This window comes from Salvelinus namaycush, chromosome 40, assembly GCF_016432855.1.
Source record: "Salvelinus namaycush isolate Seneca chromosome 40, SaNama_1.0, whole genome shotgun sequence".
Taxonomy (NCBI): Eukaryota; Metazoa; Chordata; class Actinopteri; order Salmoniformes; family Salmonidae; genus Salvelinus; species Salvelinus namaycush.
This window is the reverse complement of record NC_052346.1, coordinates 15,580,163-15,606,279: the sequence shown is the minus strand read 5'-3', so window position 1 is coordinate 15,606,279 and position 26,117 is coordinate 15,580,163. Positions and strand designations below refer to the sequence as shown.

Here is a 26,117-nt window from a genome sequence, read left to right as displayed (position 1 = left end):
CTTCCCTGGACAGAGCAGAGGTGTTACTACTTCCCTGGACAGAGCAGAGGTCTTACTACTTCCCTGGACAGGACAGAGGTGTTACTACTTCCCTGGACAGAGCAGAGGTCTTACTACTTCCCTGGACAGGACAGGGGTGTTACTACTTCCCTGGACAGGACAGAGGTGTTATCACTTCCCTGGACAGGACAGAGGTGTTACTACTTCCCTGGACAGGACAGAGGTCTTACTACTTCCCTGGACAGGACAGAGTTCTTACTACTTCCCTGGACAGGACAGAGGTGTTACTACTTCCCTGGACAGGACAGAGGTCTTACTACTTCCCTGGACAGGACAGAGGTGTTATCACTTCCCTGGACAGGACAGAGGTGTTACTACTTCCCTGGACAGGACAGAGGTCTTACTACTTCCCTGGACAGGACAGAGGTGTTATCACTTCCCTGGACAGAGCAGAGGTGTTACTACTTCCCTGGACAGGACAGAGGTATTATCACTTCCCTGGACAGAGCAGAGGTGTTACTACTTCCCTGGACAGGACAGTGGTCTTACTACTTCCCTGGACAGGACAGAGGTCTTACTACTTCCCTGGACAGGACAGAGGTGTTATCACTTCCCTGGACAGAGCAGAGGTGTTACTACTTCCCTGGACAGGACAGAGGTGTTACTACTTCCCTGGACAGGACAGAGGTGTTATCACTTCCCTGGACAGGACAGAGGTGTTATCACTTCCCTGGACAGGACAGAGGTCTTACTACTTCCCTGGACAGGACAGAGGTGTTATCACTTCCCTGGACAGGACAGAGGTGTTACTACTTCCCTGGACAGGACAGAGGTGTTATCACTTCCCTGGACAGGACAGAGGTCTTACTACTTCCCTGGACAGGACAGAGGTGTTATCACTTCCCTGGACAGGACAGAGGTCTTACTACTTCCCTGGACAGGACAGAGGTGTTATCACTTCCCTGGACAGGACAGAGGTGTTATCACTTCCCTGGACAGGACAGAGGTGTTACTACTTCCCTGGACAGGACAGAGGTGTTACTACTTCCCTGGACAGGACAGAGGTGTTATCACTTCCCTGGACAGGACAGAGGTCTTACTCCTTCCCTGGACAGGACAGAGGTGTTACTACTTCCCTGCACAGGACAGATGTGTTATCACTTCCCTGGACAGGACAGAGGTGTTATCACTTCCCTGGACAGGACAGAGGTGTTACTACTTCCCTGGACAGGACAGAGGTCTTACTACTTCCCTGGACAGAGCAGAGTTCTTACTACTTCCCTGGACAGGACAGAGGTGTTACTACTTCCCTGGACAGGACAGAGTTCTTACTACTTCCCTGGACAGGACAGAGGTGTTACTACTTCCCTGGACAGGACAGAGGTCTTACTACTTCCCTGGACAGGACAGAGGTGTTATCACTTCCCTGGACAGGACAGTGGTCTTACTACTTCCCTGGACAGGACAGAGGTCTTACTACTTCCCTGGACAGGACAGAGGTGTTACTACTTCCCTGGACAGGACAGAGGTGTTACTACATCCCTGGACAGGACAGAGGTGTTACAACTTCCCTGGACAGGACAGAGGTGTTACTACTTCCCTGGACAGGACAGAGGTGTTATCACTTCCCTGGACAGGACAGAGGTGTTATCACTTCCCTGGACAGGACAGAGGTCTTACTACTTCCCTGGACAGGACAGAGGTGTTATCACTTCCCTGGACAGGACAGAGGTGTTACTACTTCCCTGGACAGGACAGAGGTGTTATCACTTCCCTGGACAGGACAGAGGTCTTACTACTTCCCTGGACAGGACAGAGGTGTTATCACTTCCCTGGACAGGACAGAGGTGTTATCACTTCCCTGGACAGGACAGAGGAACCCGAGCCCTGCCCAACACCAATGTCCTATCCTTCTGTCCCTCTTATTGAACCTGAGCCTTGCCCAATACAAATGCCCTGTCCTCCTGTCCCTCTTATTGAACCTGAGCCCTGCCCAACACAAATGTCCTGTCCTCCTGTCCCTCTTATTGAACCTGAGCCCTGCCCAACACCAATGTCCTGTCCTTCTGTCCCTCTTATTGAACCTGAGCCTTGCCCAACACAAATGTCATGTCCTCCTGTCCCTCTTATTGAACCTGAGCCCTGCCCAACACCAATGTCCTATCCTTCTGTCCCTCTTATTGAACCTGAGCCTTGCCCAATACAAATGCCCTGTCCTCCTGTCCCTCTTATTGAACCTGAGCCCTGCCCAACACAAATGTCCTGTCCTCCTGTCCCTCTTATTGAACCTGAGCCCTGCCCAACACCAATGTCCTATCCTGCTGTCCCTCTTATTGAACCTGAGCCTTGCCCAATACAAATGCCCTGTCCTCCTGTCCCTCTTATTGAACCTGAGCCCTGCCCAACACAAATGTCCTGTCCTCCTGTCCCTCTTATTGAACCTGAGCCTTGCCCAACACAAATGTCCTGTTCTCCTGTCCCTCTTACTGAACCTGAGCCCTGCCCAACACCAATGTCCTGTCCTCCTGTCCCTCTTACTGAACCTGAGCCTTGCCCAACACAAATGTCCTGTCCTCCTGTCCCTCTTACTGAACCTGAGCCTTGCCCAACACAAATGTCCTGTCCTCCTGTCCCTCTTACTGAACCTGAGCCCTGCCCAACAAAAATGTCCTGTTCTCCTGTCCCTCTTACTGAACCTGAGCCTTGCCCAACACAAATGTCCTGTCCTCCTGTCCCTCTTACTGAACCTGAGCCTTGCCCAACACAAATGTCCTCTCCTCCTGTCCCTCTTACTGAACCTGAGCCCTGCCCAACAAAAATGGCCTATCCTCCTGTCCCTCTTATTGAACATGAGCCCTGCCCAACAAAAATGTCCTGTCCTCCTGTCCCTCTTATTGAACCTGAGCCCTGCCCAACACAAATGTCCTGTCCTCCTGTCCCTCTTATTGAACCTGAGTCCTGCCCAACACCAGAGTCCTTTGATGAGTCAGACAGTGACAGGTAAAGCTGGTTGATTTGTCAGCTCCCTTTCATTTGCCCCTAGTCACACCCAACTCAAAACACAATTCACCAAAGTGTCACAGAGATCATGATAGACCTCTATGGCAGTACAGTAGCTAGCTACAGACTAGAACTACCATCCTGTCTCTAGTTCAGAACTATATGGCAGTACAGTAGCTAGCTACAGACTAGAACTACCATCCTGTCTCTAGTTCAGAACTATATGGCAGCACAGTAGCTAGCTACAGACTAGAACTACCATCCTGTCTCTAGTTCAGAACTATATGGCAGCACAGTAGCTAGCTACAGACTAGAACTACCATCCTGTCTCTAGTTCAGAACTATATGGCAGTACAGTAGCTAGCTACAGACTAGAACTACCATCCTGTCTCTAGTTCAGAACTATATGGCAGCACAGTAGCTAGCTACAGACTAGAACAACCTTCCTGTCTCTAGTTCAGAACTATATGGCAGTACAGTAGCTAGCTACAGACTAGAACAACCTTCCTGTCTCTAGTTCAGAACTATATGGCAGCACAGTAGCTATCTACAGACTAGAACTACCATCCTGTCTCTAGTTCAGAACTATATGGCAGCACAGTAGCTAGCTACAGACTAGAACAACCTTCCTGTCTCTAGTTCAGAACTATATGGCAGTACAGTAGCTAGCTACAGACTAGAACAACCTTCCTGTCTCTAGTTCAGAACTATATGGCAGTACAGTAGCTAGCTACAGACTAGAACAACCTTCCTGTCTCTAGTTCAGAACTATATGGCAGCACAGTAGCTAGCTACAGACTAGAACAACCTTCCTGTCTCTAGTTCAGAACTATATGGCAGCACAGTAGCTAGCTACAGACTAGAACAACCTTCCTGTCTCTAGTTCAGAACTATATGGCAGCACAGTAGCTAGCTACAGACTAGAACAACCTTCCTGTCTCTAGTTCAGAACTATATGGCAGCACAGTAGCTAGCTACAGACTAGAACAACCTTCCTGTCTCTAGTTCAGAACTGAAGCAGACATGTTTTCCAGCCAAACCCCAGAGGGGTAGATTCTTCATCATAGTTTAAGCACAGCTTATAGGTCTGCACAGTATAATGAGCAGTGCAATTTTCAGGTTGAAGGGACGTCTTTCAAACATCCAACATCACATTCCAAGCCACTGTCTGGGCCTAGAGCCCAGTTGAACTAGCCTGCAGAAAGACCTCAGAAGTATGATCATACATTTTTTGAGTTTGGTAATAGTTTAGTTTGGTAATAGTTATGTGAAATCTATTTTACTATATTAGCAGAAATAAAATGTGTATGTTACTTAGACATTCCTCATATAATCTTCCCCCAATATGTGTTATTAATATAGTTCCACAACACCCAACCATCCATCAATCAAGGAACACAAAACATTATGCTGCTATGGTGTTACACTGGTATGATTATGACAGCGTTTGGGACCTCATGTTCATGCAGGTTGCTGGAACAGCTGTGGATCCAGGAAAGGACACAGATATTTTGAAGCCCTATGAAACAAAAGCTGGCTGAAACAACGGAGTTTCTTTTATAATTACAGCATGAGATAGAAGCTACCCTATAATACATCAACTTTCCACTGCCTTTCCACTCAGAAACATCCTGTAAGGAAAGAGACCACAGCTCCAATACAACCAATCATTTCCAAGACACCTACTGTAACATGGACAGGGATGCCACATCTATTCTACGTGGAAATGTGGAAATGTTGCTAAAAAGAATGATCATGGAATTTCTGAAACCCCTGATGATATGAATCGTCTGTAAGCCCATACAAAAGACACAGCGTTCCAACAGAGTTGACCTCTATGTGAGTCAGCGGGGTTGAAGGACACTGTGTTCACTGCCACCCTGGCATGGTCAACAAGAAAAGGAAACAAAGACAGATGAAGTCAGGAGCAACAAGATGAACTGGCATCTGTTTCCCTGGAAAGACTGGCCTGGACAACCCTCAACCCTCGCTGGAGAAGGGAAAGTCTGAGGACACCATCAATCACTAGCCTGGAGGGACACACAAACAATGCTGCACACGCACACACCACATTCACACATAGAGAAAGAGAGAGAGAGAGAGAGCAAGAGCGAGACAGACAGACAGACAGACAGACAGACAGACAGACAGACAGACAGACAGACAGACAGACAGACAGACAGACAGACAGACAGACAGACAGACAGACAGACAGACAGACAGACAGACAGACAGACAGACAGACAGACAAAGAGAGAGAGAACTACAGACAAAATACAAACCCTCCAATCCAAAAAGGCCTGTGGACCACAAATTCCAATTGGCTTTACTTAAACTCTTTAACATCATCCTCAGCTCTGGCATCTTCCCCAATATTTGGAACCAAGGACTGATAAACCCAATTCACAAAAGTGAAGACAAATTTAACTCCAATAACTACCGTGGGATATGCGTCAACAGTAACCTTGGGAAAATCCTCTGCATTATCATTAACAGCAGACTTGTACATTTCCTTGGTGAAAGGAAATGTACATTTCCTCTACTGAGCAAACGTCAAATTGGCTTTTTACCAAATGACCATACGACAGACCACGTATTCACCCTGCACATCCTAATTGACTAAGACAAACCAAAACATAGGCAAAGTCTTCTCATGCTTTGTTGACTTCAAGACAGCTTTTGACTCAATTCGGCATGAGGGTCTGCTATACATATTGATGGAAAGTGGTGTTGGGGGAAAAACATATGACATAAAATCCATGTACACAAAATTGGCACAAAACACACACATTTCTTTCCACAGGGCCGGTGGGTGAGACAGGGATGCAGCTTAAGCCCCACCCTCTTCAACATATATATATATATCAATGAATTGGCGAGGGCACTAAAACAGTCTGCAGCACCCGGCCTCACCCTACTAGAATCTGAAGTCAAACATCTACTGTTTGCTGATGATCTGATGCTTCTGTCACCAACCAAGGAGGGCCTACAGCAGCACCTAGATCTTCTGCACAGATTCTGTCAAACCTGGGCCCTGACTAAATCTCAGTAAGACAAAAATAATGGTGTAACAAAAAAGGTCCAGTTGCCAGAACCACGAATACAAATTCCATCTAGACACCGTTGCCCTAGAGCACACAAAAAACTATACATAACTCAGCCTAAACATCAGCGCCACAGGTAACTTCCGCAAAGCTGTGAACGATCTGAGAGACATGGCAAGAAGGGCATTCTCTGCCATCAAAAGGAACATAAATTTGACATACCAATTAGGATCTGTCAAAAAATACTTGAATCAGTTATAGAACCCATTGCCCTTCATGGTTGTGAGGTCTGGGGTCAGCTCACCAACCAAGATGTCACGCCCTGACCGTAGAGATCTTTTAATTCTCTATGTTTGGTTGGTCAGGGTGTGACTCGGGTGGGAAACTCTATGTTCTTTGTTTCTATGTTTTTGCCGGGTATGGTTCTCAATCAGTGACAGCTGTCTATCGTTGTCTCTGATTGGGAATCATACTTAGGCAGCCTTTTTTCCTTTTGGTATTTGTGGGTAGTTGTCTTTGTTAGTGGCATTATTGCCTAAGTAAGCTTCACGGTCGTTTTCTTGTTCTTTGTTTTGTTGGCAACATTTATCAATAAAATAAATGTACGCTCACCACGCTGCACCATGGTCCGGTCATTTCCACGACGGCAGCGATCGTGACACAAGAATTCATAAAATGGGACAAACACCAAATTGAGACTGCATGCAGAATTCTGCAAAAATATGCTCTGTGTACAACATAAAACACAAAATAATGAATGCAGAGCAGAATTAGGCCGATCCTCACGAATTATCAAAATCCAGAAAAGAGCTTTTAAATTCTACAACCACCTAAAAGGAAGCGATTCCCAAACCTTCCCTAACAAAGCCATCACCTACAGAGAGATGAACCTGGAGAAGAGCCTCCTAAGCAAGCTGGTCCTGGGGTTCTGTTCACAAACACAAACACACCCCACAGAGCCCCAGGTCAGCAACACAATTTGACCCAACCAAATCATGAGAAAACAAAAAGATCATTACTTGACACATTGGAAAGAATTAACAAAACAACAGAGCTAACTAGAATGCTATTTGGCCCTAAACAGAGAATACCTGACCACTGTGACTGACCCAAAATTAAGGAAAGCTTTGACTATGTACAGATTCAGTGAGCATAGCCTTGCTATTGAGAAAGGTCGCCGTAGGCAGACCTGGCTCTCAAGAGAAGATAGGCTACATGTATGTGCACACTGGCCACAAATTGAGGTGGAAACTGAGCTGCACTTCCTAACCTCCTGCCCAATGTATGACCATATTTCCCTCAGATTACACAGACCCACAAATAATTAAATGTTTTTATCTATTGGGTGAAATACCACAGTGTGCCATCACAGCAGCAAGATTTGTGACCTGTTGCCACAAGAAAAGGGCAACCAGTGAAGAATAAACACCATTGTAAATACAACCCATATTTATGTTTATTTATTTAGCCTTTTTTACTATAACTATTTGCACATCATTACAACACTATATATAGACATAATATAACATTTGAAGTGTCTTTATTCTTTTGGAACTTATTTACTTTTTATTGTTTATTTCACTTTTGTTTATCCATTTCATTTGCTTTGGCAATGTAAACATATGTTTCCCATGCCAATAAAGCCCCTTGAATTGAATTGGAGAGAGAGACAGACACAGACCAACAGACATGTAGAGAGAGAGAGAGAGAGAGAGAGAGAGAGAGAGAGAGAGAGAGAGAGAGAGAGAGAGAGAGAGAGAGAGAGAGAGAGAGAGAGAGAGAGAGAGAGAGAGAGAGAGAGAGAGAGAGAGAGAGAGAGAGAGAGAGAGAGAGAGAGAGAGAGAGAGAGAGAGAGAGAGAGAGAGAGAGAGAGAGAGAGAGAGAGAGAGAGAGAGAGAGAGAGACAGACAGACAGACAGACAGACAGACAGACAGACAGACAGACAGACAGACAGACAGACAGACAGACAGACAGACAGACAGACAGACAGACAGACAGACAGACAGACAGACAGACAGACAGACAGACAGACAGACAGACAGACAGACAGACAGACAGACAGACAGACAGACAGACAGACAGACAGACAGACAGACAGACAGACAGACAGACAGACAGACAGACAGACAGACAGACAGACAGACAGACAGACAGACAGACAGACAGACAGACAGACAGACAGAGAGAGAGAGAGAGAGAGAGAGAGAGAGAGAGAGAGAGAGAGAGAGAGAGAGAGAGAGAGAGAGAGAGAGAGAGAGAGAGAGAGAGAGAGAGAGAGAGAGAGAGAGAGAGAGAGAGAAAGAGAGAGAGAGAAATTTGTAATGTCTTTATTCTTTTGGAACTTTTGTGAGTGTAATGTTTACTGTTAATTTTTATTGTTTATTTCACTTTTGTTTATTATCTAGTTCATTTGCTTTGGCAATGTTAACATATGTTTCCCATGCCAATAAAGCCCTTAAATTGAATTGAGAGAGAGAGAGAGAGCGAAATGTCTATATTCTTTTGGAACTTTTGTGAGTGTAATGCTTACTGTACATTTTTTTATTTCACTTTTGTTTATTATCTATTTCACTTGCTTTGGCACTGTAAACATATGTTTCCCATGTCAATAAAGCCCCTTAAATTATAATAGCTGATTGAGGATTTCAGTGAAAATATTACAAAGATGAAAAGACTAATAAACGTCAAGTCAATATTATGTCTAGCAGGTTAAAAGACCACCACAAGCTCTGGCTTGTATAGTAGACTAACCTAATATTGTACTTTCTATTCCAATGCAACTATTGAATGTGCTATTGGTGTTGGTGTTGGAAGATTGTCTTTGCGATTTTAGCTATTCATAGTTCCGGACAAGCCTAGACATACATTACCATTAGCACAACCACCACAGTTCATTCCTCCCTTGAGTGATGGATCAAATATCACTATACCTGATTATGCCCAGAACAGTCCACAGCATAGGTGTCATAGAAACCGAAATGTTTTCCTTATATGGTCTACAATGGGTATGCCATTAAGAGTAGCTGTAATTAACTAATGTTCAATAGGGGTTCAAATAAAATCTATAATCTCCTATAACGCAGATGTAAAATGTTTTTATTCACAAAATGTAACATAGTAGGCTGTTATTTTATGTTGTAATTACCAACTAGAGATGCAATAGTATTCACTTACAAAGTCACGTGCATTTAAAGTCTCAAAAGGCTTAACTTTTGCCTGTACATTTCGAAGAAATTGCAAAAATGTATCCGACATATTTACCTGTCCTTTGAGTTTCTGTCCGTGTGACAACCAGCAGAAGTACGCAGGTATGCAGACCCAACGACCACCTGTCAACACAAGGCATGCTTTTCCGCTTATTTGCGTAAAATAAGTCCTTTTGTTTGGTAAGCAAAAAGCTAAAAGGTTCATGCACATTTGGGCATCTCCGTCTCGGTTCTAGAACAGTGTCGTTGGAATTAATGGCAGGTACGCTACGCAGCCTTTGCACAGTTCCAAGGTGAGTTCTCTGCCTGCGCACGGAACCTTGAGTACCCGAAACAGCATTGACAGTATAATCTACAGTAAAACGTTAGTTCGCGGGCGCTAGGGACAACACCTAAATTTATCCACGGGATTTTCCCCTGGGTCCTAAGTGTCCTATAGTTTTGGTAGATTCATCCAAACCTCTGACTGACAGGTCCAATCTAAAATACATAATGTACACACTGACATTTGGCGCCTTTTATGACTTCATGATATCCACATACTTTTCAAAATCAGGTAAGCTAACCTGGGGCACAGTCAAACGATTATTTAAACAATATGCAAGTTCTTCAATAAGCTTTCTGTACACCAAGACTCATTTGACTAAACCTAATCAAAGGCTGCAGGAAAATTGTATTATCAGCATTTAGTTGGTTTATACATGTCCCCATGTTGAGACATGATGGCATATAACACATGCCCCTAAACTCTGCATTCCACCCAGAGAGAAAGGAAAAGCTGCTTAGCTGACAGACAGTGAGTGTACAGTGTGCAGTGTGTAGTGAGTCTGTCCCTCTAGCATTAAATCAACCCACCCATACTGTTAAAGCCTACATGTGGAAACCAATATTCTCTAATGAAGACATACAGTGCTTTCAGAAAGTATTCAGACCCCTTTACTTTTTCAACAATTTGCTATGTTACAGCCCACCATTGTAAAATAAGATTTTGATCTTAACTGACTTGCCTAGTTAAATAAGGTTAAATAAAAAATAAACCCATAATAACAAAGTGAACACAGGTTATTATAAATTTTAGCTAATTTATTAAAAGAATTAAAACAGAAATACCTTATTTACATAAGTATTCAGACCCTTTGCTATGAGACTCAGGTGCATCCTGTTTCCATTGATCATCCTTAAGATGTGTCTACAACTTGATTGGAGTCCACCTGTGGTAAAATCAATTGATTGGACATGATTTGGAAAGGCACCTGTCTATATAAGGTCCCACAGTTGACAGTGCATGTCAGAGAAAAAACCAAGCCATGAGGTTGAAGGAATTGTCCGTAGAGCTCCGAGACAGGATTGTGTCAGATCTGGGGTAGGGTACCAAAACATTTCTGCGGCATTGAAGAACACAGTGGAACACATCAAGACTCTGCCTAGAGCAGAACTGAACAATCGGGGGAGAAGGGCCTTGGTTAGGGAGGTGACCAAGAACCCGATGGTCACTCTGACAGAGCTCTAGAGTTTCTCTGTGGAGATGGGAGAACCTTCCAGAAGGACAACCATCTCTGCAGCACTCCACCAATCAGGCCTTTATGATAGAGTGGCAGCCCACTTATGACAGCCCACTTGGAGTTTGCCAAAAATCATCTAAAGGACTCTCAGACCATGAGAAACAAGATTCTCTGGTCTGATGAAACCATGATTGAACTCTTTGGCCTAAAAGCCAAGCGTCATGTCTGGAGGAAACCTGGCACATTCCCTACGGTGAAGCATGGTGGTGGCAGCATCATGCTGTGGCGATGTTTTTCAGCGGCATGGACTGGGAGACTAGTCAGGATCCAGGGAAAGATGAACGGAGCAAAGTACAGAGCGATCCTCAATGAAAACCTGCTCCAGAGCGCTCAGTACCTCAGACTGGGGGCGAAGGTTCACCTTCCAACAGGGCAACAACCCTAAGCACACAGCCAAGACAACGCAGGAGTGGCTTTAGGACAAGTCTCAGAATGTCCTTGAGTGGCCCAGCAAGAGCCTGAACCCGATCGAACATCTCTGGAGAGACCTGAAAATAGCTGTGCAGCAACACTCCCCATCCAACCTGATAGAGCTTGAGAGGATCTGCAGAGAAGAATGGGAGAAACTCCCCAAATACAGGTGTGCCAAGCTTGTAGTGCCATACCCAAGAAGACTCGAGGCTGTAATCACTGCCAAAGGTGCTTCAACAAAGTACTGAGTAAAGGGTCTGAATACTTATGTAAATAATATTTCCGGTTTTTATTTTTTATAAATTAGCAAACATTTCTTAAAACCTGTCTTACTTTGTCATTATGGGGTATTTAGTGTAGATTGATGAGGGGGGGAAACTATTTCATCAATTTTAGAATAAGGCTGTAACGTAACAAAATGTGGAAAAAGTCAAGAGGTCTGAATACTTTCCGAAGGCACTGTATGGCCAGTTGAATTGCTCCTCAAGAGGGAGTTCCCAATCCCTAAAGAGTGGCATTGATTGATGTGGTTCAAGCAAATTTTAAATATGGTTCATGTTATGTCAACGGACATCATATGCCCATGTTATTAATTGTACATTATGTAGTTTGTATGCAGGTTGCGTAGTTCAGCCTTGCACTGCTAGCTACAGTACTATGTGTGGTGTGGTCAGATCTGCTGACCAATAGATCAGTGATGGCGTTTCTTTGTCAGTAGAGGGCAATCCTACCCTTGGCTTGAGCTGCTAGAATAGAATATAATAGAATGGAGTAGAATATAATGGAAAAGAATAGAATGGACTAGAATGGAATGGAATATAATAGAATGGATTGGAATGGAATATAATAAAATTGGATAGAATTTAATAGGATATAATAGGATTGAAGACAATAGAATAGGATAGAATAGAATGGAATAGAATACAATAGAATGGAATGGAATAGAATACAATAGAATGGAATGGAATAGAATGGAATAGAATACAATAGAATGGAATGGAATGGAATAGAATACAATATAATGGAATAGAATACAATAGAATTGAATGGAATAGAATGGAATAGAATACAATAGAATGGAATGGAATAGAATGGAATAGTTGTCTTATCCCAAAGGGAAGTGCAGGAAACAAGACACATAACTGACAGCCATAATGACTCTCACTCTCCTCTCAGGAGGAGGGTCAACACAGTCACGGTTGTTAACAAGTCAGGAATTGCGAAACGCAGCCAATTTTCCTCGCCTGTCATTTATTTCAGTAAGCCAACGAAACTCACACAAAATGTCAAGGTCATCATGTAATCTTAGAGTGCTGCTAGAACATGCCTGACGTTTCTGAGAGGTGAACCATGTACAATGAGTTTTTAAATGACTAGTCTACTCCTGTGTTAGGTTAGATAGCTTGCACGTCTGAAACTCTGAGTCTCCGGGTACCTCATTTCGACCTCAATCTTGTCCACACACGTAGACAGGCAGGTCCACTCGTCTTTCAGAGAGATTTCACCACGCTGCTCAGCTATGTAGCCTGGAGGTGTGTATCTAGGCGTTGTGTTTCTAGGGCCTTCATTTCAGAGCCAGACTCCATCCATCTTCCTCCAAAACTTGGGCAGTCAAAGCACAGGAAGTGACATTTTCTAGGTGCCACTTAATCTGTGACTGCATATGAACGTTATTAGTATAACGTATAATATATTTTTAAACATTCCAAACAGCCTACCCGACCGCTCGGAGGCGTCCACATGGTCCTAAAGCACATCATTGCCTCGTTTTGTATCACATTCCAATGATAAAACTGGGGGGGATAAAAATGCAACTTCAGAATGTGTGTGGGGGGACATGTCCCCAGTGAAAGGCATTTTATTTTACAATCAAATGAGGGGTCTATATGCTTTGACTCTGTTAACTCAATCAAGAACTACCAAAGGAATTTTGAACAAGAGGCTAACAGAAAGGAAAACCTGATCTGGACATGTCTTTTATTTCAAACATTGCACAGATAAGGACAGCAGTTCTATAACTCTCTCACTACAGGGAAGTGAGGAGACCAGTCTCTGTGCTTCTGCCAGAAGTATAGCCATAGTATCTCTTTCTGACAATTGTAGTTAGAATGAGGCTGCCAGTGGGGATAGAGTGTTTAGCACACATCTGTCCAACTCTGCCTAGAAAAATAGTCATGATAAAACATTGACTTATAAAATTATATTTTTTGCCATTTGCTAGCAAGAAAAGTTGAATAGTATCATATACTTGTTTCGTGTCCGGTATGATTGTATCATTATTTAAGCGGCGCACATTGTGTGCAAAGGTGATACGTATAATTTCACCTCACCTATGAGAGTGAAGAGAAAATTCAGCAACTCTCGGAGAACACTGGATGTTGATAAAATAGTTTATTTGTTGTCAAACATAAAACCTACGGGTTTTGGACCTAACCTTCATCAAGGTTTACTCTCTTTGGTTTTTACAGAAGAAAATGAAGGTGAGGTTTTTATATATTTCAAAATTGCCTCCGGTGAGTTCAGGGACCAATCACAATGGGGATACAAAACCTGAGGTGATTGGTAATCACATCACGGGAGGCCATTTTTAAATATCTACAGGCCTCCTTCATGTCAATCAATCAATCAAAGCCCCTTTTACATCAGCTGATGTCACAAAGTGCTATACAGAAACCCAGCCTAAAACCCCAAACAGCAAGCAATGCAGATGTAGAAGCACGGTGGCTAGGAAAAACTCCCTAGAAAGGCAGGAACCTAGGAAGAAACCTAGAGAGGAATCAGGCTCTGAGGGGTGGCCAGTCCTCTTCTGGCTGTGCCGGGTGGAGATTATAACAGTACATGGCCAAGATGTTCAAACGTACATAGATGACCAGCAGGGTCAAATAATAATAATCACAGTGGTTGTAGAGAGTGAAACAGGTCAGCACCTCAGGAGTAAATGTCAGTTGGATTTTCATAGTCGAGCATTCAGAGTTAGCAGGTGCGGTAGAGAGAGAGAGTCAAAAACAGCAGGACAAGGTAGCACGTCCAGTGAACAGATCAGGGTTCCATAGCCACAGGCAGAACAGTTGAAACTGGAGCAGCAGCACGACCAGGTGGACTGGGGACAGCAAGGAGTCATCAGGCCAAGTAGTCCTGGGGCATGGTCCCAGGGCTCAGGTCCTCTGGGAGGGGAGGGAGAGGGAGAGTGAGAGAATTAGAGGTAACGTTAGCATACTTAAATTCACACATTATCTCTAAACAAAGAGGGAAGGGCCAAAACAAGGTTTTACATTAAAAATAAAAATCAGCACTTTTCTCAACATCCATTGTCCCCCGAAAGTTGCTGAATTTCCTCTTCACTTATGTTTGACCCTCATTTCATGCACCTTGGTTGGAGAGCGAGTTAGCTGCAGAAGTGGTCTCTTTGCATCTATGACAACCATGAGCACTGGCAAGGCTGATTAGGCATCGTTAGGCCTACCTCAGTCTCTAATGCTGCAATCATAACCAAGTGGGAAGGTGGTAATTACCAGTTGTGAAGTCGTAAATATTAGTTGGATGCATTCACCTGCTTTGAACTCGCTGAGAAATGGCGATTTGCTAATGGCCAACAAGCTGCATCAATCATAAACTAAAAGTATAGCTATCATGCTTGTAAACAAATTGTAGTGTTCAAAAAACATATTAATAGATTGCTATTTATAAATAATGTTTTGTTGTTGCATTTAACTGTCGAAAATGCTGTTATTGAGGTAATTACCTTAGTAGGTGATGTCAGAGTTCAGCATGTGGGAGAAGTCAGAGCTCAGAGATGATAGATCAGTTTACAACTAGTATTTAAAGATGCACTTTGCAGAAATCGCTCTGCCATTTCCTGGTTGCTGAAATTCTAATAATTAGCTAAATTTTTGTTTATGTGACAAACAAGCAAGTATAGTGTAGAGAATCATTGTACCATCTAAACCTCTGTGAAATATATTTCCATAACCCTAAATATTGTATTTTCAGCTGTTTGAAGCTTGTGTACAAAACAAAAAGTAAAAGACACAACAATGAAAATTAAGAATGGAAGCATAGAAATAGGGCACATAGAACATATTCAATGAAAATGACAGATCTATAACACACATTTCTATGTGAATTTGGTCGGGTTGCCCAAAAAGTTACATATTGCAGCTTTAACTACCAGTTGGATTTTTTCCAGTCATATGTGGTAAATACCACCTTCCCACTTGGTTATGAGTGCAGCATGAGTACCACATACTAGAGAACAACATCTTTGCGAAAGTTATGGTTGCACCTGTAAATGCAGAAAACCATTTGTCTCTAGCGGCAGCCTTGCCCCAGATCTGTTTGTGCTCTTGCCTACTCCATTGCTGTCAAGCCAAACAAACAGATAATTCATGGCCAAATGGTAGATCTTCATTATTTTAAATCAATCTCTTTTTCTCTTTTTTTCGCTCCTAACTTTTTAAAGGTGGGAGCACTATTCAGTGTTCCGATTAAGAAAGTTAATTTACATCCCTGACTGCTGTTGATTTTGGATAGAGGGGATCATGACTGACCTGTGAAGAGATTAACCTTCATACTGCTGTTTGATATTGAAATAGAATCTCAGAACAGAATCTAACACTATGCTTTTCATTCCTATGACTGTCCTCTTACCCAGCAGCTGGTTAGAGAAGACTGCATGAGGGAGAATGTCAGAGGGACCAGCCCCCTTACATGGACAGGTGGGACATTGTTTTAACAAACAAGCAAAATCATATAAACTATGGGTTCTCCTTTTGTCAGATAGATATTTTCTACATGCAACAATGATAGGTAAAAATAAACATTCTTTATCCCATATCTCCATATCCATATCCCACATTATATCATATCCCACATTATATCATATCCCACATTATATCATATACCACATTATATCATATCCCACATTATATCATATACACATTATATCATATCCCACATTATATCATATCCCACATTATATCATATCCCACATTATATCATATACCACATTATATCATATCCCACATTATATCATATACACATTATATCATATCCCACATTATATCATATCCCACATTATATCATATCCCACATTATATCATATACCACATTATATCATATCCCACATTATATCATATCCCACATTATATCATATACACATTATATCATATCCCACATTATATCATATACCACATTATATCATATACCACATTATATCATATCCCACATTATATCATAACCCACATTATATCATATCCCACATTATATCATATCCCACATTATATCATATACCACATTATATCATATCCCACATTATATCATATCCCACATTATATCATATACACATTATATCATATCCCACATTATATCATATCCCACATTATATCATATCCCACATTATATCATATCCCACATTATATCATATCCCACATTATATCATAACCCACATTATATCATATCCCACATTATATCATATACCACATTATATCATATCCCACATTATATCATAACCCACATTATATCATATCCCACATTATATCATATACCACATTATATCATATCCCACATTATATCATATCCCACATGATACATTATATCATATCCCACATTATATCATATACCACATTATATCATATCCCACATTATATCATATACCACATTATATCATATACCACTGTCGTGTCTTTGGCTATGCCGGATTAAGTGATATGACATGCTATTCTATAAAATCCTTTCTCTGTAATTAATATTACCTGATTGAGCTAATCGTGTAAATGTAATTAACTAGAAAGTCGGGGCACCACGAAATAATATTTATAGAGCTGTTATCTTCCGAATAAACTCTTAAAGACCTAGTAATATTTTACATTTATTTACTAAATACCTAACTAATCACACAGAATTACATATACACAGAATGAATCATACCTTGATTACAAATGATGTCATAAAGGAAAACGTCCCTAGCGGACGGAACAGATATGACAGCTGGTTACACAAAGGAAAGGGGGTTGGGTTTGAGTGAAAGAGCGGGAAGACTGAGGAACAAAGGGAGAAGCTGTGCTCTCGTAAATACAGTATCTTATGCATTCTAAATTACCAACCATTTGGAAAACGAAAATGCAATAAATATTTACTCTGAGCTGCGCTTCGGTAGGTTGGTCGTAGATGCTGGCCGTGTTGCCCAACAGAGTCCTTTGTCCTTTGAAGAGTGTCTCTGGTGGTGAACGGGATACGTTGTAGTGTTGTCGTTGTGTGGTAGACGGGATACTCTGTCTGTCCTCTCCTAGCCCACGTTTACAGCGGCCGCTGCTAACTCAACGGCTAGGAGGTATCACTTCTGTAGCGAATAAGAGTTCAAAGTTCATACCATTCACAACCAAAGCTCACGCTGAGGTTGGCTTCGTTCTGTAGTTATTATCTGAATACTTCTGACATCGGACCGTCGTCCTAATGTACCCGGAACAGAAGGTTACATTTTCGTCAAGGGCTTATATAGTGGAGGGAGAGAAGGGTGTGTTTCCTAGTTTATAACCCATGTCTCTTCACAGGGGCGGGCCACTGATTGAGCAGAGCTCTAATCTTATGAAAACCCAATTCTCTCATTTGGAAGCAAAAATTACATTTAATCTTTTCACAAATAGTATCATTTAAATTGCATTTAAATTGCACAACAATTCCATGTGAATCTGATAACTGTAATGTGTAGACTTTCCCAGATACAGTTTATGTCATCCTGTCATCCTGTCATCAGTCATAATGTCTCAGATGACAACCGAACTGACATCATATTCATTAAGTACCAACGCATATTTTCAACTGGTTCTATTACCGAAATATGGTTCCTTTCCCTCCATTTGTTTGATGTTCCCAGACTCTCTATGTTAAACAAGAGCTATTCATGAGTCCCTCAGTAGAGTCAGAGAGAGAGGGAAGGGAGAAAGGTATTTATGGGGGGGGGGGGGGGGGGGTCATAAACCTTACCCACAGGCCAACGTCATGACACCACATTATATCATATACCACATTATATCATATCCCACATTATATCATATACCACATTTTATCATATACCACATTATATCATATACCACATTATATCATAACCCACATTATATCATATCCCACATTATATCATATACAACATTATATCATATCCCACATTATATCATATACCACATTGTAGATATCACTAAGATATAGAACCAAGATCTAGGCCAACCTTTAAAGACCCCTAAAGACAGACATCAGGGAATAGCTGGATGATGATGATGGTGGATCCATTTAGACCCAATAGGGTCAACGTGGAGAGGGTTGTCAAGTGTGCAAGTGTGTCACTCAACAATCGTCATCCTAATGAAATGAGTGGATCCTGAAGCTACAGCATGTGACCTTCCGGGGGTCATCTTCCTCTGATGACGAGTGTTTGTGAATTGGCTGTGGTGGACATTCCGCTATGGTCTGAGAATGTGGTGGTTATATGTCAAAGCTGTAGTCAAACTGTTGTAATGGGCCCAGTCACTCACCATACAAGCTGTAGTCAAACTGTTGTAATGGGCCCAGTCACTCACCATACAAGCTGTAGTCAAACTGTTGTAATGGGCCCAGTCACTCACCATACAAGCTGTAGTCAAACTGTTGTAATGGGCCCAGTCACTCACCATACAAGCTGTAGTCAAACTGTTGTAATGGGCCCAGTCACTCACCATACAAGCTGTAGTCAAACTGTTGTAATGGGCCCAGTCACTCACCATACAAGCTGTAGTCAAACTGTTGTAATGGGCCCAGTCACTCACCATACAAGTTGTAGTCAAACTGTTGTAATGGGCCCAGTCACTCACCATACAAGCTGTAGTCAAACTGTTGTAATGGGCCCAGTCACTCACCATACAAGCTGTAGTCAAACTGTTGTAATGGGCCCAGTCACTCACCATACAAGCTGTAGTCAAACTGTTGTAATGGGCCCAGTCACTCACCATACAAGCTGTAGTCAAACTGTTGTAATGGGCCCAGTCACTCACCATACAAGCTGTAGTCAAACTGTTGTAATGGGCCCAGTCACTCACCATACAAGCTGTAGTCAAACTGTTGTAATGGGCCCAGTCACTCACCATACAAGTTGTAGTCAAACTGTTGTAATGGGCCCAGTCACTCACCATACAAGCTGTAGTCAAACTGTTGTAATGGGCCCAGTCACTCACCATACAAGCTGTAGTCAAACTGTTGTAATGGGCCCAGTCACTCACCATACAAGCTGTAGTCAAACTGTTGTAATGGGCCCAGTCACTCACCATACAAGCTGTAGTCAAACTGTTGTAATGGGCCCAGTCACTCACCATACAAGCTGTAGTCAAACTGTTGTAATGGGCCCAGTCACTCACCATACAAGCTGTAGTCAAACTGTTGTAATGGGCCCAGTCACTCACCATACAAGCTGTAGTCAAACTGTTGTAATGGGCCCAGTCACTCACCATACAAGCTGTAGTCAAACTGTTGTAATGGGCCCAGTCACTCACCATACAAGCTGTAGTCAAACTGTTGTAATGGGCCCAGTCACTCACCATACAAGCTGTAGTCAAACTGTTGTAATGGGCCCAGTCACTCACCATACAAGCTGTAGTCAAACTGTTGTAATGGGCCCAGTCACTCACCATACAAGCTGTAGTCAAACTGTTGTAATGGGCCCAGTCACTCACCATACAAGCTGTAGTCAAACTGTTGTAATGGGCCCAGTCACTCACCATACAAGCTGTAGTCAAACTGTTGTAATGGGCCCAGTCACTCACCATACAAGCTGTAGTCAAACTGTTGTAATGGGCCCAGTCACTCACCATACAAGCTGTAGTCAAACTGTTGTAATGGGCCCAGTCACTCACCATACAAGCTGTAGTCAAACTGTTGTAATGGGCCCAGTCACTCACCATACAAGCTGTAGTCAAACTGTTGTAATGGGCCCAGTCACTCACCATACAAGCTGTAGTCAAACTGTTGTAATGGGCCCAGTCACTCACCATACAAGCTGTAGTCAAACTGTTGTAATGGGCCCAGTCACTCACCATACAAGCTGTAGTCAAACTGTTGTAATGGGCCCAGTCACTCACCATACAAGCTGTAGTCAAACTGTTGTAATGGGCCCAGTCACTCACCATACAAGCTGTAGTCAAACTGTTGTAATGGGCCCAGTCACTCACCATACAAGCTGTAGTCAAACTGTTGTAATGGGCCCAGTCACTCACCATACAAGCTGTAGTCAAACTGTTGTAATGGGCCCAGTCACTCACCATACAAGCTGTAGTCAAACTGTTGTAATGGGCCCAGTCACTCACCATACAAGCTGTAGTCAAACTGTTGTAATGGGCCCAGTCACTCACCATACAAGCTGTAGTCAAACTGTTGTAATGGGCCCAGTCACTCACCATACAAGCTGTAGTCAAACTGTTGTAATGGGCCCAGTCACTCACCATACAAGCTGTAGTCAAACTGTTGTAATGGGCCCAGTCACTCACCATACAAGCTGTAGTCAAACTGTTGTAATGGGCCCAGTCACTCACCATACAAGCTGTAGTCAAACTGTTGTAATGGGCCCAGTCACTCACCATACAAGCTGTAGTCAAACTGTTGTAATGGGCCCAGTCACTCACCATACAAGCTGTAGTCAAACTGTTGTAATGGGCCCAGTCACTCACCATACAAGCTGTAGTCAAACTGTTGTAATGGGCCCAGTCACTCACCGTACAAGCTGTAGTCAAACTGTTGTAATGGGCCCAGTCACTCACCGTACAAGCTGTAGTCAAACTGTTGTAATGGGCCCAGTCACTCACCATACAAGCTGTAGTCAAACTGTTGTAATGGGCCCAGTCACTCACCGTACAAGCTGTAGTCAAACTGTTGTAATGGGCCCAGTCACTCACCATACAAGCTGTAGTCAAACTGTTGTAATGGGCCCAGTCACTCACCATACAAACTGTAGTCAAACTGTTGTAATGGGCCCAGTCACTCACCATACAAGCTGTAGTCAAACTGTTGTAATGGGCCCAGTCACTCACCATACAAGCTGTAGTCAAACTGTTGTAATGGGCCCAGTCACTCACCATACAAGCTGTAGTCAAACTGTTGTAATGGGCCCAGTCACTCACCATACAAGCTGTAGTCAAACTGTTGTAATGGGCCCAGTCACTCACCGTACAAGCTGTAGTCAAACTGTTGTAATGGGCCCAGTCACTCACCATACAAGCTGTAGTCAAACTGTTGTAATGGGCCCAGTCACTCACCATACAAGTTGTAGTCAAACTGTTGTAATGGGCCCAGTCACTCACCATACAAGCTGTAGTCAAACTGTTGTAATGGGCCCAGTCACTCACCATTTAAGCTGTAGTCAAACTGTTGTAATGGGCCCAGTCACTCACCATACAAGCTGTAGTCAAACTGTTGTAATGGGCCCAGTCACTCACCATACAAGCTGTAGTCAAACTGTTGTAATGGGCCCAGTCACTCACCGTACAAGCTGTAGTCAAACTGTTGTAATGGGCCCAGTCACTCACCATACAAGCTGTAGTCAAACTGTTGTAATGGGCCCAGTCACTCACCATACAAGTTGTAGTCAAACTGTTGTAATGGGCCCAGTCACTCACCATACAAGCTGTAGTCAAACTGTTGTAATGGGCCCAGTCACTCACCATACAAGCTGTAGTCAAACTGTTGTAATGGGCCCAGTCACTCACCATACAAGCTGTAGTCAAACTGTTGTAATGGGCCCAGTCACTCACCATACAAGCTGTAGTCAAACTGTTGTAATGGGCCCAGTCACTCACCATACAAGCTGTAGTCAAACTGTTGTAATGGGCCCAGTCACTCACCATACAAGCTGTAGTCAAACTGTTGTAATGGGCCCAGTCACTCACCGTACAAGCTGTAGTCAAACTGTTGTAATGGGCCCAGTCACTCACCATACAAGCTGTAGTCAAACTGTTGTAATGGGCCCAGTCACTCACCATACAAGTTGTAGTCAAACTGTTGTAATGGGCCCAGTCACTCACCGTACAAGCTGTAGTCAAACTGTTGTAATGGGCCCAGTCACTCACCATACAAGCTGTAGTCAAACTGTTGTAATGGGCCCAGTCACTCACCATACAAGTTGTAGTCAAACTGTTGTAATGGGCCTAGTCACTCACCATACAAGTTGTAGTCAAACTGTTGTAATGGGCCCAGTCACTCACCGTACAAGCTGTAGTCAAACTGTTGTAATGGGCCCAGTCACTCACCATACAAGCTGTAGTCAAACTGTTGTAATGGGCCCAGTCACTCACCATACAAGCTGTAGTCAAACTGTTGTAATGGGCCCAGTCACTCACCATACAAGTTGTAGTCAAACTGTTGTAATGGGCCCAGTCACTCACCATACAAGCTGTAGTCAAACTGTTGTAATGGGCCCAGTCACTCACCATACAAGCTGTAGTCAAACTGTTGTAATGGGCCCAGTCACTCACCATACAAGTTGTAGTCAAACTGTTGTAATGGGCCCAGTCACTCACCATACAAGCTGTAGTCAAACTGTTGTAATGGGCCCAGTCACTCACCATACAAGTTGTAGTCAAACTGTTGTAATGGGCCCAGTCACTCACCATACAAGCTGTAGTCAAACTGTTGTAATGGGCCCAGTCACTCACCATACAAGCTGTAGTCAAACTGTTGTAATGGGCCCAGTCACTCACCATACAAGTTGTAGTCAAACTGTTGTAATGGGCCCAGTCACTCACCATACAAGCTGTAGTCAAACTGTTGTAATGGGCCCAGTCACTCACCATACAAGCTGTAGTCAAACTGTTGTAATGGGCCCAGTCACTCACCATACAAGCTGTAGTCAAACTGTTGTAATGGGCCCAGTCACTCACCATACAAGCTGTAGTCAAACTGTTGTAATGGGCCCAGTCACTCACCATACAAGCTGTAGTCAAACTGTTGTAATGGGCCCAGTCACTCACCATACAAGCTGTAGTCAAACTGTTGTAATGGGCCCAGTCACTCACCATACAAGCTGTAGTCAAACTGTTGTAATGGGCCCAGTCACTCACCATACAAGCTGTAGTCAAACTGTTGTAATGGGCCCAGTCACTCGCCATACAAGCTGTAGTCAAACTGTTGTAATGGGCCCAGTCACTCGCCATACAAGCTGTAGTCAAACTGTTGTAATGGGCCCAGTCACTCGCCATACAAGCTGTAGTCAAACTGTTGTAATGGGCCCAGTCACTCACCATACAAGCTGTAGTCAAACTGTTGTAATGGGCCCAGTCACTCACCATACAAGCTGTAGTCAAACTGTTGTAATGGGCCCAGTCACTCACCATACAAGTTGTAGTCAAACTGTTGTAATGGGCCCAGTCACTCACCATACAAGTTGTAGTCAAACTGTTGTAATGGGCCCAGTCACTCACCATACAAGTTGTAGTCAAACTGTTGTAATGGGCCCAGTCACTCACCGTACAAGTTGTAGTCAAACTGTTGTAATGGGCCCAGTCACTCACCATACAAGCTGTAGTCAAACTGTTATAATGGGCCCAGTCACTCACCATACAAGTTGTAGTCAAACTGTTGTAATGGGCCCAGTCACTCACCGTACAAGCTGTAGTCAAACTGTTGTAATGGGCCCAGTCACTCACCGTACAAGCTGTAGTCAAACTGTTGTAATGGGCCCAGTCACTCACCATACAAGCTGTAGTCAAACTGTTGTAATGGGCCCAGTCACTCACCATACAAGCTGTAGTCAAACTGTTGTAATGGGCCCAGTCACTCACCATACAAGTTGTAGTCAAACTGTTGTAATGGGCCCAGTCACTCACCATACAAGCTGTAGTCAAACTGTTGTAATGGGCCCAGTCACTCACCATACAAGCTGTAGTCAAACTGTTGTAATGGGCCCAGTCACTCACCATACAAGCTGTAGTCAAACTGTTGTAATGGGCCCAGTCACTCACCATACAAGCTGTAGTCAAACTGTTGTAATGGGCCCAGTCACTCACCGTACAAGCTGTAGTCAAACTGTTGTAATGGGCCCAGTCACTCACCATACAAGCTGTAGTCAAACTGTTGTAATGGGCCCAGTCACTCACCATACAAGCTGTAGTCAAACTGTTGTAATGGGCCCAGTCACTCACCGTACAAGCTGTAGTCAAACTGTTGTAATGGGCCCAGTCACTCACCATACAAGTTGTAGTCAAACTGTTGTAATGGGCCCAGTCACTCACCATACAAGCTGTAGTCAAACTGTTGTAATGGGCCCAGTCACTCAACATACAAACTGTAGTCAAACTGTTGTAATGGGCCCAGTCACTCACCGTACAAGCTGTAGTCAAACTGTTGTAATGGGCCCAGTCACTCACCGTACAAGCTGTAGTCAAACTGTTGTAATGGGCCCAGTCACTCACCGTACAAGCTGTAGTCAAACTGTTGTAATGGGCCCAGTCACTCAACATACAAACTGTAGTCAAACTGTTGTAATGGGCCCAGTCACTCACCGTACAAGCTGTAGTCAAACTGTTGTAATGGGCCCAGTCACTCACCATACAAGTTGTAGTCAAACTGTTGTAATGGGCCCAGTCACTCACCATACAAGCTGTAGTCAAACTGTTGTAATGGGCCCAGTCACTCAACATACAAACTGTAGTCAAACTGTTGTAATGGGCCCAGTCACTCACCATACAAGCTGTAGTCAAACTGTTGTAATGGGCCCAGTCACTCACCGTACAAGCTGTAGTCAAACTGTTGTAATGGGCCCAGTCACTCACCATACAAGCTGTAGTCAAACTGTTGTAATGGGCCCAGTCACTCACCATACAAGCTGTAGTCAAACTGTTGTAATGGGCCCAGTCACTCACCATACAAGCTGTAGTCAAACTGTTGTAATGGGCCCAGTCACTCACCATACAAGTTGTAGTCAAACTGTTGTAATGGGCCCAGTCACTCACCGTACAAGCTGTAGTCAAACTGTTGTAATGGGCCCAGTCACTCACCGTACAAGTTGTAGTCAAATGGTTGTAATGGGCCCAGTCACTCACCATACAAACTGTAGTCAAACTGTTGTAATGGGCCCAGTCACTCACCGTACAAGTTGTAGTCAAATGGTTGTAATGGGCACAGTCACTCACCATACAAACTGTAGTCAAACTGTTGTAATGGGTCCAGTCACTGACATACAAGCATAGAGAGTTTGTAGTTTACCTCTTTTGGCATGAATGGGACAGAAGAAAGGAAAGTCCCATTGTTGCTCCTATATAAATTTAATGTGTAAAACAAACAGGATTCTCCATGCCATGTAGACTTTCATGGACCCATCCGTAGTGCAATAGAACATATTTTATATGTCTGTGGTGGTACCTTAGTACGTGTTGTAGTAGTTAAGCTGTAGCTACTTCAACAATTCAAAGTGCTTCACTGACCTCAGTTTTATTTATTGTGTTTCCATGAAACAACACCAGCTGTATGTATTGTGTTTCTATGAAACAGATGTCATGGCAGTCTCGGGTGGTCACTCTGGTGGTGGTGATGTTCTGATGTGCCGGATGGTAATGGGTTCTGACGAACAACACTATCCTACAAGCACCCTCTAGTCTATGTCTGCTAACCCAGAGAGAGGCTCTGGGGCTGGGGGGGCAGGAGGTGGCATGGGGCTGGGGCTGGGGCAGGGGGGCTGGTGATGGGGGCTGACAGACACTGATAGGGGAGGCCATTACCATAGCATATGCGGTGTTAGTAATGATTGACTGTCTATATGTCTAGTTATTTATGTAGGCCTACGTAGCTTTTCCTGCAGTCAAATGACCTAGTGGCCTCCTGGCTGGAATGTTTTTCATATTTTTCATAATTTCATAATTAATAAACTTCTGTTTCTATGTATAACAGT

General features: G+C 43.4%; 1 protein-coding gene across 1 annotated transcript in view; it reads right to left on the bottom strand.

Annotated features, from left to right (window-relative positions):
- The window catches only part of LOC120033453 (collagen alpha-1(XVIII) chain-like), a 69,070-nt gene extending 59,480 nt beyond the window's left edge, over positions 1-9,590 (bottom strand). Inside the window, exon 1 of the mRNA XM_038979812.1 lies at positions 9,307-9,590. Within this exon, the coding sequence (XP_038835740.1) occupies positions 9,307-9,391 (85 nt within the window). The 5' untranslated portion in view covers positions 9,392-9,590. The remainder of the gene's footprint in view (positions 1-9,306) is intronic.
- Positions 9,591-26,117: the final 16,527 nt, after the last annotated feature.